This window comes from Hypanus sabinus, chromosome 3 (genome assembly GCF_030144855.1).
Source record: "Hypanus sabinus isolate sHypSab1 chromosome 3, sHypSab1.hap1, whole genome shotgun sequence".
In the NCBI taxonomy this organism is placed as follows: Eukaryota; Metazoa; Chordata; class Chondrichthyes; order Myliobatiformes; family Dasyatidae; genus Hypanus; species Hypanus sabinus.
This window is the reverse complement of record NC_082708.1, coordinates 155,207,559-155,224,973: the sequence shown is the minus strand read 5'-3', so window position 1 is coordinate 155,224,973 and position 17,415 is coordinate 155,207,559. Positions and strand designations below refer to the sequence as shown.

Below are 17,415 nucleotides of genomic sequence, written 5' to 3'. Positions count from 1 at the left end.
TCGGTGCTCTTCCATTTAATGAGCCTCTTAATTTGTTGATCTATCTCTCCATGACTCTCCCACCAAAGAAATCTACCCTCTCAAGTCCTTTGTAATTAAGTTCACACTTCATTCTTCTAAACTTCATGGAATATAGACCCAAAATTGAGCCTCTCTTGCAGGGCTGTTTCCAGTTTAGACCTGAAATGTCAGGAATTTCTTTCCACTCACAGATGCTGCTTGACCTGCTTCCCGGTTCTAGCATCTGCCATCCTCGTGTCCATCTAACATTACTTGACAGGACAATACTACTATCCCAAGAATCAGCCTGGGAAATCTTCTTTGCACCATTTCCCATTCTTCCTTCCCATTTTTTTAATGGGAGTAAAATTGTACTCAGAATTCCAGGTGTGGCCTCACCAGCACCTGGTACAACTGGATCAAAACCTACCCATTTTTAAGCTCCAGCCCTTTTGCAATAAATGCCAAAACACCATTTGCTTTCTTATCTACAGGTTGGCCCTGCATACTAAAGTTTTGTAGATCCACCGAGATTCCTTCAAACCACTCATTCACTCTTTCCACTTAGACAACAACTCTTCTGATTTCCTTAAACTCTGAGTAAACTTTATCTGTTAGCTTTTCATCCAATCACTTCACCTATCTATATCCCATTTTAGAATCAATGTCCTCACAACATAAAATTCCAACTATTTTAATATATTTGACAAATTCAGAAATCTCATATTTCTTTTCTTTCTCCATTCACACAAATAGTAAATGATTACAGGTCAGTAACTGATCCCTGGCTTACTCAACTAGTTTCATTCCTCCAGATGAAAAGGATCTATTTATTCCAAAAGTTTGTTTTCTAGGACACAACCAGTTTTCAGTCCATGCTAATACATTTCTTACGATACCTTGAGCTCTTAATTGATAAACAAGCCTCTTTATGCGGCACATTGTCAAAGCTTTTTGGAAATCTAAATACACAGCCTCTGCAGGTTCCTCTCAAACAAATTGTCTTGCTTAATTTCCTGAAGAGTTATTCTCACACACGTGCCCATCAGCTTCCCAATTTCATGGTCATTCATCTTCAATGTGGGTAGTTTTCCAATCACCAATTACCAGCATATCCTCTAACCAGCATGTCTTTGGGGAGTGGAAGGAAACTGGGAGTGGGAGGAATCTAAATCTAGGGGTCACTGTTAAAAATAAGGGATCATCTATTCAAGGAGAATTCCTTTTTGAAATGCATGGATGGATCAGATGCAAAATTATAGTGTCTCAGTACATGTGGCAATAATACGTTTTAACTCTTGACTGCCAAGTATCAGCCAGCCTCTGCCTGAGCAATATTTAAATATTCTGCTTTCATCAGACCTTGAGGAACTGCATTGAAAAGACTCATGACCCAATGAGAGAATTAAAAACCCTCATCTTTGTCCTAAATGAGTAGCCCTTTACTCTCGAACAGTGATCATCAGTTCCAGATTCTCCACAAGATGACAGTCCAAGCTGTGTCATAGGAAGGGATTACCAAGTAGACTTGTTTAACAAAGACACCAGTTTTAACTTATTTGGGGAGTTTAACATTTCCTTTCAGCTCTGAATGAAGAATCCTTGACTGATGCCATTCCTGAGCAGCACATTGATACTCACCACCTGTGGGGTAGCTGTCAATTCCTTTCGGAGTTGAGCTAATGATTGTGGATCCAAGAGTAGGAAGGAAGAAAGTTATATTTATGTAGCCTCTTCCTCAACTTTAGGACATCCCATTATTTTATAGTCAATTAAGTATTTCTGAAGTAAAAATCACCAAGTTTTTAGGAAACACAATAACTAAAATTAATGAAATAATCTATTTCTGGTGATGTAGGATGTTATAAATCTTGGCAGAAACTCAAATTAAAATGGTACTGTGGGACTTTTCAAAGGCAGTTGAGAAGGGAGCTGAGCCCACAATATTACATCTCAATCACATACACATCAGTGACTCACTTGGAACCACAAACCTGTCAACCCAGTTTGTTAGTTTCAAGCCTCCAAGGAGGGACTTCAGCCATGACCCGTTAACTCAGAGAAGAAAGTGACACCAGCTTAGCTACTGTAGACACCTCTAACTCATTTCACTTTTCTATGTTTATGTCTGGCAGTGAAGTGTTATTGTTGCCTAACATATAGTGGAAAAATAGCATAAAGAGAGACCATTCAGCCCATTGAATTTTTGTTAGCTCCCAGGAGACCAATTCTAATTGAAACTTTATCTACTTTTTTTTCCCAAATCCTTCAAATTATTCTCTCACACATTTTGAAGGCACAGTTTCTAATTTTAGTCCTCATACCAGCACTGAATCCTAGGTATTTATTGCTTTCTCTTTTGTTAAAAAAGAAACCAGATTCCTCTTCTATCTACTGCTATAAATTTTAAACACTGGTTGCCTGGTTCTTGAATAATCTGAGATTGGGAGCAACTTCCCTCTATCTAAGCTTGTCCGCCTCTGAAAAACCTCTCATTAACCTCTCCAGACCACACTGAACTATTTTTTCCCCCAAAAGGTAAATGGCACAATTGGTCAAATATATTCCCTTTAATGACTGACTATGCATATATACAGTATTAAATACTATACCTGAAAAGACAGGGTTCATACATTTTAAGGATCCCTGACTATTTTATGGCGAACAATTGTAATTTTGTTCTTATGCTTTAATTTAAACATTAGGAGCCAGGCTGGAATCTAATAATATAAGGCTGTTGAATTACACCCATTATCAATTTAGATCAATTATTTAGGACAGAAATGAAGTGTAGGGAGGCGTGATGTATTTGGCAATTATCTAGCACAGTTCAATTAAGAAAATAAAAAAAATACTCCCATTAAGCATTTTCATAACTCTCTGTCGCTAGATTAAAGGTCCAGCAGTGGGAACAGTTAGAAGTCAAACTTGTATTAATTATATGTCTGCTGAGCCACATCAAAGCCAATATGTGCACTGCAATCTGGCAGCAAATCAAATGAGTAGAAGTATATTGTTAGAACGTTTGATGAACCTCACTGTTGTAATTTTCAAAACGAAAATTGAGTCCTCAATTCTTGCTCAAACCCTCATTAGCATATTTGTTGCCACGGGAGTTGAGTATTCTAGTGCATAGGTTTCTATGCACCATAAATAGGTCTTTTAAAACTTTGTCATTCATTGGGCATATGTACAACGTACAGTTCTGGTCACCACACTGGAAGACGCATGTAATAGGATGAGAGAGGTTGCAGAGGACCTTGAAATGGGTGTTGTCAACTCAGCAAGTATTAAATATGCCAATAAGTGTCTGAGCAAGAATTGTACACACAAAATCACCTAGGCTGGAGATGTTTTATATGGAATGAAGCAGACTGAAAGGGAACAAATTAATTGCATGAAATTTTGTGAACTGAGATAGACAGATAGTAAGAATTTAGTAAAAAGATGAGTAAGGTAGGAGCTCAAAATTTTACACAATGATTAGCAAGGATCCAAAATTCACTGCCTGGAATGCAAAGTCTCTCTCTTTGTTTAAACTTGTATCTGGACAAGCTCTTGAAATACCAAGCTCAAGTAACGATAATTGGGAATAACCCAAAATCCATTTTGTCTGATATGGACAGATAAATACAAAAGTCTCATGAGACATTTAGATAGGTACACAAATATACAAGAAATGGACAGATTTGGATCTTGGGCAGGCAGGAAAGATTAGTTTAATTTGGCCTCATTGTGGGCTGAAAGTCAGGTCGCTGTGCTGTACTGTTCTATGTTTTGATGAGTTGAATACCCTCCTTCTTTTCCACAAAATCTAAGAATCTACAGAGTCCACTTCACCCAGCACTTTTTTTTGAGTTACACAGACTCCTGTTCAAAAATGGCTCTTGTGGTGTTGTGCAGGTTCCAGGGAGGAAAGTGAATAGGGTTAAGAAAAGGAGACTGATCAAGGGTCAAAGGAGGATTGGAGTTCAGGAGAAGACATGATTTGGATGGGAGAATAGGAAAATAAGTTTTTTTAAAGCTTTATTATTGTAATACTAATTTAATTTTGCACATTGCCTTGCAGAATTTGAAGTACACAAGCACTTTTGATGGTTTATGATCTCACTATTTTACTGCATATCCCTCACAATGCATAAAATACTCAGGTTTAATTTATGTTCCTTCCCTTTTGGTAATGTGGTAATTGCTAATTTGTTTATTACTGTTACCTGAGCTACAATGGAAAGCTTTGAGTGCATGCCATCCAGACAGACGATTCCATACACATGTACATCAAGGAAGTTCAAAAGGAAAACAACAACTGAATGAGAATTCAATGAAATAGTTACAGAGAAACTGCAGTGCAGGTAGACAAGTAATACTGTATCTAATAATGATGAGCTACAATTTGATGAAAGAAAGTTATTTTCAATATTTTGACTAACATCTTCTTTCTATGATGATATGGGATATCAGACTGAAAAACTTCCTTTCCCAACTCCACTATCCTCTATAACCATCTCCTGCACACCAGACTAATACTGCTAAAGAAAATTGTTCCTCTCCAACTGCATTAGATGACTGAAACTTCTGCAGGGGATCGTGCGGACCAAATGTTCAAAGTTAAAAGTTTGAAGTATATTTATTATCAAAGCACAGACTGTAAATATCATTATATACAACTCTGACATCCATTTTCTTACAGGCATTCACAGTAGAACAAAGAAATACAATGTTACCTAATATTAACCATAATCGTTCACTTAAAGAAAACTGCGGCCCTTTTTTCAAACCATTCCAACTTGGACGCAATGGGAAGAACCAACAGTCAATCCAATTGAATGAAGAGGTATTCTGGGGCAACATCACACTCTGAGAACTGAAATACCCGAACTATTCCTACACTTACACAGTTAAAGACATGAATGTTCACTCTGTTAGATTGAAATGGGCAATCCAAGAATACATTGCTTGTCACTTCACTGACATAAATCTATACAGACTAGACAGTTGCAAAGAACATAATTGCTTACCATAATCACTGTCATAGAAAATAATGAACTTCTGCCAGGCAAACTCTGAGATAACCTTGAGGATAACTTCATTCAGATAGACAGGTGGACGGATGGAGAGGGTATAGTTCTCACTTCTGCTTGACCTATTAAGGCCACAGCCACTTCTTGGTGATCCAGATGTTGTTCTTTGTACGTAGAGATGTGGGATGTGCATGGCGTCCGAAAGGGATTGGAGAGAACCCGCAGACATGCACCCAACAGAGCTGACGAGGGCCAATATACCTTGGTTCATCAAGTCACATGCTGAAAATAAAGTAAAGGATTTGTTAATCTGACGTTTCATTTCATGGGTAGCTGCAGAGTCATAGAGTCATACAGTTAAAAAACTTGGAAACAAATGGACCCTTTGGCCCAAGTGGTTCATGCCTACAAAGATGCCCCATCCAAGCTAGAATCATTTGCTAAAGTTTGGCCCATAAACTTCCACTGTTTCCCATCTGTCTAACTGTCTTATAAAAGTTGTAATTAAACCTCTTCCCCTGGCAGCTCATTCTACATTTTTAGCCTTTGTGTAAAAAAGCTGCTGCTCAAAATCCTCTTTAATTTTTTTCCATAACAAAGATTAAGTTGCTAAGTCTACACTAAACTTGGATTACAGACCCAAAGATACATGTTTGAATCCCTCAATGGCAGCGGAGGAAATTAAACTCAAATGACTAAGCAAGCATGAAATAAGAAACTAATCTCATTGAGGGTCACCAGTTGGATTGATTGATTGGATTGGCTGATTCATCAGGTTCTAATGAAATTTCTGATCCTTTTTCCTTCTGACCAATGTGTATCCTTCACAACTCTAAAATGACAGACTAAAGGCCATTAGGGATAGGATAAGAAAATTATTAATGGAGAGTGCTTTGAAACCACAGTCATTTGGCTATTGTTACTTATGTGTTTTCTGGAAGGGCTTGGCCAAAGGAAATAAGCAGTTTGACCAGAAATGAGCCATTGGGCTTGATGAGCGTGCTCCACTATTCATATATAGTGATATTCTTCATTGCCATCCCACCAGAGCTTTTCTATTCCCCGGTACACAAAATAAAATGCTTTCAGTATGAACATGGCTGAATGCTCAGGGGCTTCTGAGTGTAATCTATCAGTGAAAATTCAATTTCTTCTGTGCATACTCTGTCACTGAACATCCATGTCCTTAGCAATATGGACTGGGTACATTACTCTCAATCTCCTACAGCTGTGAAATCCTTTAAATATTTAGTCACTGGGCACACTCCTCTGAGAGAGTGATACCCCTCCGATCACTAGAATCGAGTATAGGTATCCAGAAATGACCAATGAATAAATTACCCAGCCAGTTTTATTTTGCTCTGAGCCTAATGACCTCCTGCATTGCTTTACATAAGACCATAACATATAGGAGCAGAATTAGGCCATTAGGCTATTCAAGTCTACTCCTCCATTCATTTATGGCTGTATCTCTTTCAATCCCATGCTCCTGCATTTTCCCCATAACCCTTAACCCCCTTACCAAACAAGAACCTGTCAACCTCCGCTTTAAATATTCCCAGTGACTTGGCCTCTGCATTCTCCCGTCACAATGAATTCCACAGAATTGTCATCTATTGGCCAAGGAAATTCCCCCTCATATTCATTTTAAATGGACACCCCATTAATCTGAGGCTGAGCCCTCGGATCTTGGACTCTTCGACTGACGGAAACCTTCTCTCTACATCCAGTCTGTCCAGGGTCCTCATGGGGTAAGGTCTTTCATTTCCAAGATCATTCTTGCAAACTTCCTATGGGCCCTTTCCATGACTAATACATCTTTCACTATAGGAGGGGTGATTGATAAGTTTGTGGCCTAATGTAGAAGGAGGTGAGTTATTAACTTCAAACTTTCTGCATAATCACTCAAAAGAGTTGACCTGCATGAGCATGTAATGAGAGCTGTATAACTCATCTCCTTCTACCTTAGGCATGAACTTATCGATCACCTATCTGTGGACACTTTCTGGATGTCCAAGATCTGTATGCTCCACGGCCGCTGGACTAAGTGTGTAAATGTAGGAGGGGACTATGTTGAAAGATAAATGTGCTAGATTTTCTAAAATTGACTCCTTCCACCTTAAGCCATGAACTTATCAATCACCCCTTGTATATACCATTTCAATCAAAACCTCATAACTTATTGTTACATACATTTTCCTTGCCACTGTATTATTGTACCAATGATCATTACTAGATTAAAGTTAGGCACCTGTGAAAAAATAGACCATGATGATAGATGACATTTGGTTAAGGCTCAAGGAATCCAAGGCGTGTTGGCGAATGGATCTAAGATCAGCTTGTTAATAGGAGGTAGATGTGCATGGCTGTTTTTCTGATTGGAGGCCTGTAACAAATGGTGTCCTACAGGGATCAGTGTGCTGGCACTTTTGTTGCTTGTAATATATATAAATGACTTGGATAGGAATGTAGATGGTCTGATTAGTAAATTTGCAGGCAAATGAAAATTGATGGAGCCTTGGTTGCAAGAAATTTACTTAAGCGTACAGAAGACGTAGATCAGCTGAAAAGTTGGTCAGATCAGTGGCAAATGGAATTTAATCCAGACAGGTGAAGTAATTATTTTGGAGGTCAAATTCTGGTAGGATATATGGAATTAACTGTAGAAATCTTAGGAGAATTGATGTAAAGTGTAATCTTGAGCTGCAAAATTATAGCTTGCAGAAAGTGGTGACACAGGTGGAGAGGGCAGCGAAGAAGACATGATTGTCTTCACAGGCAGAGGGACTTAGTAGAAAAATTTAAACATCATGTTGTAGCTGGGCCAAACTTTGGTTAAGAGAAACGTGTACAGTTCAGGTCACTAGACTGCGGAAAGAGAGAGCAGAGAGATGGTTCACCAGAATGTTGCCTGGAATGTTGGGCTATAGTTATTGGATAGGATGGGTTTATACTCACTGGAAGATTATTACCACAGTCAAATAGGATTAGCGCTGACTGACATCATGGTCAGCACTGACAAAGTAGGATGAAAGGGCTCACTTCTGTGCAGTATGGTTCTAAGATACAAGGTGAGCTGGGATTGTGAAGTTGAGTAAGAGGACTAGTGGAATCAAGGATGTACAGACATTGCAATTTTCTATTGGGGGAAAGTACTAAAAACAGCCATTTTTGAATGGCAAGAGTGAAAAGTATTTGCGTTCAGAAAGCTTAATGATTCTTCATAAATAAATCATCAAAATTTGCCTTGCAGACACAACAAGCACTTAGGAAAGCAAATGTTATCTTGGCCTTGAGTGCATGAATAAAGATATCTTACTGGAATTACACAGTGCCCAGAAATACTATTACGTGGGGTCTCCTATCAAAGGTAGGATATATTTGGTACTGCAGGATTAAAGAAAACCCCAAGGCATTCTACAAGTACGTGAAGAGCAAGAGGATGAGCCGTGTCTGGAGTGATAGTGGAGACATGTGCATGGAGCTGGAGGAGGTACCAGAGATACTTAATGAATACTTTGCTTCAGTATTCACCAGTGAAAAGGACCTTGGTAATTGAGGGACTGAAATGCTTAAGTGTATAGACATTAAAGAAGATGTGCTGAAGCTTTTGAAAGGTATTAAGTTAGATAAATTGCTTGAACCAGATGAGATGTACCCCAGGCTACTGTGGGAAGTGAGGGTGGATATTGCTGAGGCTCTGGCAATGATCTTTACATCATCAATAGGGATGGGAGAAGTACTAGAGGATTGGAAGGTGGTAAACATCACTCCCTTGGTCTAGAAAGGGAGTAGAGATAACCCGGGAAATTATAAACCAGTGAGTCTAACTTCAGCGGTGGGCAAGTTGTAGGAGAAGATCCTAAGAGGCAGGATTTATGAGCATTTGGAGAGACGTATTCTTATTAGGGATAGTCAGCATGGCTTTTCAAGGGGAGGTCATGCTTTACAAACTTGATTGAATTCTTTGAGGATGTAACAAAACTCATTGATTGAGCTAGAGTAGTGGATACAGTGTCTGTGGATTTCAGTAAGGTATTTGATAAAGGTCCCCTTATCAATGCAACGCTCATTCAGAAAGTATTGAGGCATGGGATCCGAAGAGACCTTGCTCTGTGGATCCAAAATTGGCTTGCCCACAGAATGCAAAGGGTGGTTGTAGATGGTTCATATTCTGCATGGAGGCTGGTAACCAGTGGTGTTCCACAGGGATCTGTTCTGGGACCCATCCTGTTTGTGATTTTTATAAATGAACTGGAGAAGGGTGAAGGGTGGAAGTAGAAGGGTGGGTTAGTAAGTTTGCTGATGACACAAAATTTAGGGGTGTTGTGGATAGTCTGGAGGGTTGTCAGAGGTTACAGTGGGACATCGATAGGATGCAGAATTGGCCTGAGAAGTGGCAGATAGCGTTCAACCCACATGTGTGAAATGCTTCATTTTGGTACTTCAAATTTGAAGACAGAATATAATATTAATAGTAAGAACATTGGCAGTGTGGAGGATTAGTGAGATCTTGGGGTCTGTGTCCATAGGACACTCAAAGCTGCAGCTCAGGTTGACAGTGTTGTTAAGAAGGCTTATGGTATGTTGGCTTTCATCAACTGTGGGATTTTCAAGAGCTGTGAGGCAATGTTATAGCTATATAAGAGCTTAGTTAGACCCCACTTGGAGTACCGTGTTCAATTTTGGTCACCTCACTACAGGAAGGATGTGGGTACTATAGAGAGAGTGCAGAGATGATTTACAAGGATGTTGCCTGGATTGGAGAGCATGCCTTATGAGAACAGGTTGAGCGAACTCGGCCTTTTCTCCTTGGAGTGATGGAGGATAAGACGTGACCTGATACAGGTGTAGGAAATGATGAGAGGCATTGATTATATGGATAGCCAAGGGCTTTTTCCCAGGGCTGAAATGGCTAACACAAGAGGGCATAGTTTTAAGGTGCTTGGAAGTAGGTACAAGGGGAATGTCAGAGGTAAGTTTCTCACAAAGAGATTGAGGGGCGCATGTAATGCAGTGCCAGTGACAATGGTAGAGGCAGATACAATAGGGTCTTTTAAGAGACTCTTAGATAGGTACAGGGATCTGAGAAAAACAGAGGGCTCTGCGGTAGGAAAGCTCTAGGCAGTTTCTGGAACAGGTTACGTGGTCAGCACAACATATTGGGTTGAAGAGCCTGTAATGTGCTGTAGATTTCTATCTTTCTAAGTCATGCAAGATAGGATCACTAGATTGATTGCAGAAATGAAGGATTATTTGATAAGAATTAATTAGGCAGACTGGGCCTGTAGTTTCCCAATTTTAGGTAGAGAGATGATCTCAATGAAACATTCACAATTCTTATTGAGGTTGACACAGGGATGCCATTTTCCCTGGCTGAGTTGTCTAGAGCCCAGGGTCACAGTCACAGAATAAATGATCAGCTATTCAAAGATGTGATATGAAGATAGTTCTCTATTCAGAAAGTTACTAGTCTTTAGAATTCACTGCACAAAGAGTCTCTGAAGGCTCAGATACTGAGCATATTCAAACTTTCTGTATATTGATAGACATTTGAATTTTACAAGGAATTAATGTAGATAGGTTTACTGCAGGAAAGTGAAACTGAAAGATCAGCTGTCATCTTATTAAATGGCAGAGAGAACTCCCTTGTGTGCCTAGATGTGCTTTTATAGTACCTCTTTCTAGCTCAACTCTAAAATTGTGCTTGGGGCTACTTGCTGCTGCTTCAAAAAAAAATTCTTGTAAATCTCCAGTAGGCCCATTTCAACATTCCCAGAAAGGTATAAACTACTATCCAATTAGAGTCACAGTGTCATATTAGCTCAGGACAGGCATTTCAGCTTAACTGGTCTATACCAGGCAAAATTCCTATTTAATCTAGTCCAATATGTCTGTGTTTGGCTCTCTAAAGTATTCATATCCAAGAACCAATCTAAGTGTCTAAAATTTTGTTAATGTACCTGCTTCAACCACATTCTCTGGCAGAATATTTCATATACCGGCCACCCTCGAGGGGAAGCAGCTTCCCCTCAGGTTCCTATTAAATCGCTCTCATCTCAGTTTAAACCTATACCCCCAACATTGTGAAAAGGATTGTACAAATTCACCCTGCTTATGGCCTGCATAACTTTGTACACATCCATACGATCGCCCCTCATCGTTATACATTCCAAGGAAAAAAGTTCCAAGCTGATTAGTTTTTCTCCAGAGCTCAGTCCCCAATGCCCTGGTACCATCCTCATAAGTGTCCTCTACAGTCTTTCCAGCTGAATGTCATCTTTCACATACCAGGGTGACCAAAACTGAACTCATGATTCCAAATGTAGACTCAGTAATACCTTGTACAAGGGCAACATAACATCCCATTTTCAATACCCTGTGCTCTTACTGATGAAGAGGATTCTTCTCTCCCTTGTCTACCTGAGACACTACTTTCAGAGAACCGTGTACTTGTACTCCAGGGTTTATTGCAGTTACAAACAATTAAGATACGGTGCAAGCAATAATGTCAATTTAAAATGCCCAAAATAGAGATGTACTTGAAAATCTCACACAAATAAAGCAAAAGATAGTTGTTGGATTCCATGATTTCAGATACATAAGTTACATCCAAATACTGCGAAGAAATTTCTGTATGAATGCAGAGCAAGGCTTTCTTACTCTGGGATTTTTGAATTGTAACCCATTTTGACTTGTGAGGAGAGTGTCGCATTAAAGCTCCAGCATTTTGGGGGGTCAGAGATCCAATGTCAGTGAAATATATTGAAATCATCAGGAATCTGGCAAACAGTAACAGGCTCATCAGTTCAGCCTGTCACCAGGAGTAAACAACTGCAAAAGAATAATCACCTTTCAATCTTCCTATCTGAGGAAGCTAAACTTTACAACAGTGTGATGGAAATGACAAGGGCCTTAAACACTTGGCAACAGCGAACGTGGCAAAGATACATATTTTGTTATTTCTTCTTCTGAACTGTCAAGAATATTGATGATGGTGTGGCGACCCACTTTCTGCGCAGGTGAACCGGCTCACAAATAGCCCGCGCGCGGGGAGAGACTTTGGTAATGCACCTCTGATGTCATTTCCACCTGGAGAGGGCGGGTGCTAGGGATTAAATGCCAGTGCTGCGAAGTTTGAATAAACTAGTCTCGAAACGACTTACCGACTGTGTGTCGTCTCTAGCTCTGTTTGTAGTACATCGCTACATTTGGTGACCCCGACGGTCCAAACGGGTCTTGGACCAAAGATGACCGACTCTTCATCTGTTCACGCAGTTTTGCTAAAACTGATGACTTTCTGGATGCTGCGACCACGCGTCCGGGGATACCATCAAATCCCGGTGCACCCTGAAGACATCCCCAAAACAGCACTCATCACCCCGTTCGGCCTGTTTGAGTTCCTCCGAATGCCGTTCGCCCTGAAGAATGCCGCGCAGATGTTCCAGCGGCTAATGGATGCGGTGGGATGTGACCTGGACTTTGCGTTCATCTATTTGGACGACATCCTTATTGCCAGCAGTAGTCACCAGGAGCATCTGTCCCACCTCCACCAGCTCTACTCCAGCCTGAGTGATTTCGGCCTCACGATCAACCCAGCAAAATGCCGGTTCGGTCTCGATACCATCGACTTCCTGGGCCACGGGATTACCAAAGACGGGGCAACACCTCTGCCCGCCAAGGTAGACGCGATCCGCCACTTTGCCCGGCCCATCACGGTCAAAGCCCTGAAGGAGTGCGTTGGTATGGTTAACGTCTACCACCGTTTCCTCCCCTCAGCAGCCCATATCATGCGCCCTTTGTACACCCTGATGTCGGGTAAAGGCAAGGACATTACTTGGGACGAGGAGGCTGCGGCCACTTTCGTTAAAGCCAAGGAAGCCTTGGCAGATGCCGCGATGCTGGTGCACCCCAGAACAGACGTTCCGACCGCGCTCACGGTGGATGCATCCGACACAGCAGTCGGTGGGGTGCTGGAGCAGCTCATCGAGGGGCACTGGCAACCCCTGTTGTTCTTCAGCAAGCACCTACGACCACCCGAAAAGTACAGTGCTTTCGACCGGGAGCTGTTGGCACTGTATCTGGCAATCCGGCATTTCAGGTACTTCTTAGAAGGTGTTCACCGCGTTCACGGACCACAAACTGTTGACCTTCGCATTCATGAAGTTGTCCGATCCCTGGTCGGCTCGGCTACAGGACTGCAGTCTCGGGTTTGCAGCTCCAGGACTTTCTCGTAGGCCCAGGTGAGAGGACCCTCCTGTGTGATGTGGCTTCCGGCCAACCTCGCCCCATCATCCCGGCAGCCTGGAGGCGGAGAGTTTTCGACTCCATACACGGTTTGGCGCACCCATCTATCAGGACAACCATCCGGCTGGTCTCCAGCAAGTTCGCGTGGCACGGACTTCACAAGCAGGCCAGTGAATGGGCTAGAACGTGCAAGCAGTGCCAAACAGCCAAGGTGCAGCAGCACACTAAAACCCCGCCGCAGCAGTTCGAACCCACCTACCGGAGGTGCAACCACATTCATGTGGATATTGTGGGCCCCTACAGTGTCCCGAGGAGTGCAGTACCTACTAATTATGGTAGACCGGTTCATGATGTGGCCAGAGGCGGTCCTGCTCACCGAAACATCTGCCGATTCCTGCGCCCGAGCATTGATTGCAACCTGGGTAGCACGTTTCGGGGTACTGGCCCACATTACCTCTGAGAGAGGTGCCCAGTTCACCTCCAGCCTGTGGTTGGCTGTGGCCAGCCTGTTGGGAACGCAGCTGCACCACACTACTGCCTACCACCCGCAGTCGAACAGACTAGTGGAACGCTTCCACCGTCACTTGAAGTCGGCTCTCATGGCCCACCTGAGAGGACCTAACTGGGTGGACGAGCTTCCTTGGGTCCTGCTTGGAATTTGCACAGCACCCAAAGAGGATCCGCACACCTCATTGGCCAAGTTGGTGTACGGCGCACCCCTGACCATCCCAGGAGAGTTCATACCAGCCCCAAGGGGGCAAGAGGAAGAACCCGCAGCAGTCCTGGACAGGCTACGTGAAAGGCTCAGCAACCTGGACCCCGTGCCGACTTCACAGCATGGACAGACCCCGACCTATGTACCCAAAGACCTGCAGGACTGTAAGTTTGTGTTTGTACGAAGGGGCCGACACCGGGCACCATTACAGTGGCTGTACGAGGGGCTGTTCAAGGTGATCAACAACAACGGGTCCATGTACGTTCTGGACATTGGGGGGAAAGAGGAGGTTTTCACGGTGGACCGACTCAGACCAGCCCATGTGGACTTGGTGCAGCTGGTCGAGGTTCTGGCACTTCGGCGCAGAGGCAGACCTCCCAAACAGAGGCTGATCCAGTTCTAGGGGGACGGTTATGTGGTGACCCACTTTCTGCGCAGGCAAACCGGCTCACAAATAGCCAGCGCACGGGGAGAGACTTTGTTAAAGCACCTCTGACATCATTTCCGCCCAGAGAGGGCGGGTGCTAGGGATTAAATGCCAGCACCGTGAAGTTTGAATAAACTAGTCTCGAAACGACTTACCGACTGCGTGTCGTCTCTAGCTCTGTATGTTGTACATCGCTACAATGGCTTGATTATGTTTTTAAAAAAAACCCTGAAATCCCAAAATTTATCTCAAGTGTTACATCTTGCTCAAGGCACAATGAACAATCTGTTTGGAAGACCCCAGCTGACCATAGAATCACCATTCATTTATAGGGATTTGTGCCATATAAAGATTGTTGGTCCTGAAGACCCCAGTTATATTGGATGTTCCACTGGCCAGAGGTGACACATTTGTAAGGGAATGACTAGAATCAAGAAGGAGAAATAATGATTGTGTTTTGTACATTTGGAGACCAGTTGTGCTTTGAATTTCATTACAATAAATGCTACTTAACTTTACCTTGTCAATCCTCTCCTTTACACAGTCTGGACCAGAAATAGTGAATGCATAGTTTGCAAGGACACCTTCTGTGTGAAAGTAATGGGCTGAAGTTCATGAACCCATGACCTAGACTGGCACCAGCATGCAGCACTGTTGAAGAATCTCAGAGGAGACTGTGATCCCATCTGTCCTACTGCACTCTTTGGTCAAAAGAAGATCCTGTTGCTTGAGAGATTCTCCTTATTTAATAATTTTTCTTTGTGAATCTCAATAAGTGAAAATGAGATGGCAGATGTTCCTGATTACAATTGTTAGTTTTACATTTCCCAAATAGTTTTGAAATGTTTTGGGATATCTTGAAGTTCTCAAAGGTATTATATAAATGCAATGCTTTTCTTAAAATTTCAAAGCATGAAGAGATTATAGGTCAACAATATTAGGATAGTACTTAAGCCACTGCTGGAGAATAGTATGCAGTTCATGTCACCACACTACAATAAGGATGTTATTGAACAGGAGTTATTGCAGTTAAGATTCACTAGGATGTTACTGGGATGGAACAGCTATGAGAAAAGACTGAAAAGAGTGTCTTTTTTTGCTGTGGAAAAGGCCTGGATTTTAAGGAAGTCAAAGATTTCAAAAACAAGGTAGATAGTAATAGAATATATTGTTCGGCAGAGCTATCTATTTTATTGTCCAAGTTCTATTTTATTGTCATGGGCATACATACTCAGGATAAAAAAGCCAAGAAAATTAGCTTTTTGTAACATTACAACATGATAAACATAAATTACTTAAACTTAAATTAACATAAATTATACATGACTTACATGATAAAATAAGCAAAAATATACATAACTATATTCGTGCAAGTTCAGGGAAATATGACAGAATTAGGGTTGATTCAAGAACCTGATGGCATTGGGGAAGAAGCTGTTATTGAATCTTGAGGTGAGAGTCCTCAAGGTCCTATACTTCCTGCCTGATGGTAGCATTGAGAAGAAGACATGGCCTGGATGGTGGGGTCCTTTATTATGGATATTGCCTGAGATATTGCCTTCTGTATGATGGTGAGGGGTGTACCATGATGGAACTGACTGAATCTAGCACCCTCTGTAACCTCCTGTGTCCCTGTGTATTTGAATTCCCATACCAGGCTATGATGCAACCATTTAGAATGCTCAAAGATTTAGAAGGAATTTAGGGAAGATTTTTTTTTTCACTATGTTCACTAGTTGGAATCTGCAGGAAGCGATGGAAGCAAATATTCTGATGTTTAAAAGGCATTTAGATAAGCAGTTGAAATGCTGTGGCATAGCGAGCTACAGGCTATATGCTATGAAATGAGATTAACCTGCTTAGGAACAGCAATGAGGCAGCAATGAAAACTATCGACAGAAGGCTTGTTGCTTTGCTACGGGACTCTAACGCTATGAATCTGATAAGCACCCATTCAGCAAGTCCATAAATTTGCAGAGCTTGTGTCAGGAGACAGCACAATCCAGCGCTTTCTTGAACAGAACAGACATATAGATACTGACACCACCAATAATCTTTCTCCATTCCTTTCATATGTGGAATTATAAACAAACTTAGAAGGGAAATGTGCATTTACTGTCATAGTTTTGGTAATACCTAATTTCCAAAGCCTAAAATTAATTTCTAATTCTGGAATGGGTAACTTTAAATAATGTCTATTTATGTTAATGGAAATTAATTTTCAATAATTCCATTAAGGCTTGTTCCATTCAGTATCGTCCTCTTGGTTCCTCATTGTGTCTTAATTATTATAGACTGTTATACTGCATGAGCACAAAGGATATACTGAGAGGCTGAAACACTAATGACAATTCTGTGTTTCAATTAGGTTTAAGATGCCTATACTGGAGCAGAAGTACATCTGTGAATTAAATTGTTGCAATCACTTAAATTGTTTAGTACAGTGTGTCTAGGAGTATGACAGTAACACTTAGAATCAAATGAATTTTTCCAAGTGCAGGTCTTCCAGAATTTGTTATGATATCACTGGCCATCACAATTGCATTTTGTTCTATTACTGAACAATTTCCACATTCAGCAAGAAGGAGTAACCAAGGCTTGATTTTCTTTTCTCCTAAAATTAATCAGAAGTCTCAACAGAGTGCTCAAACATAAAGATCTGGTTGGGATCAAACTGATTTTATACTTAGCCCATTTAGGAAAGAAAACAATTAGTTTGAAAAAGGAAAATGCTGGAATCCTGCAGCAGGTCAGGAAGCACACCTGAAGAAATAAGAATTAATGTTTTAGGCAGAAACTCGTTCGTAAGAGCTGATGTAATGGAAGATGCTCAACCTGAAGTATTTAACTCAATTTCCTTCTCTATAGATACTTCCTGACCTGCTGAAAAGTTCCAGCATTTTCTATTTGAATTCTAGATGTACTGCATCACAGTTTGACATATTAATCCAAATATACAGGAATGCACAAAGCTAAGAGAGTAGTGGACTCACTTCCATAGATCA

General features: G+C 41.4%; 1 protein-coding gene across 1 annotated transcript in view; it reads right to left on the bottom strand.

The window, feature by feature from the left end:
- grid2 (glutamate receptor, ionotropic, delta 2) overlaps positions 1–17,415 on the bottom strand; it is a 1,097,559-nt gene that overhangs the window by 378,814 nt on the left and 701,330 nt on the right. Inside the window, exon 3 of the mRNA XM_059963403.1 lies at positions 5,019–5,303. Coding sequence (XP_059819386.1) covers positions 5,019–5,303 — 285 coding nt within the window. The remainder of the gene's footprint in view (positions 1–5,018; positions 5,304–17,415) is intronic.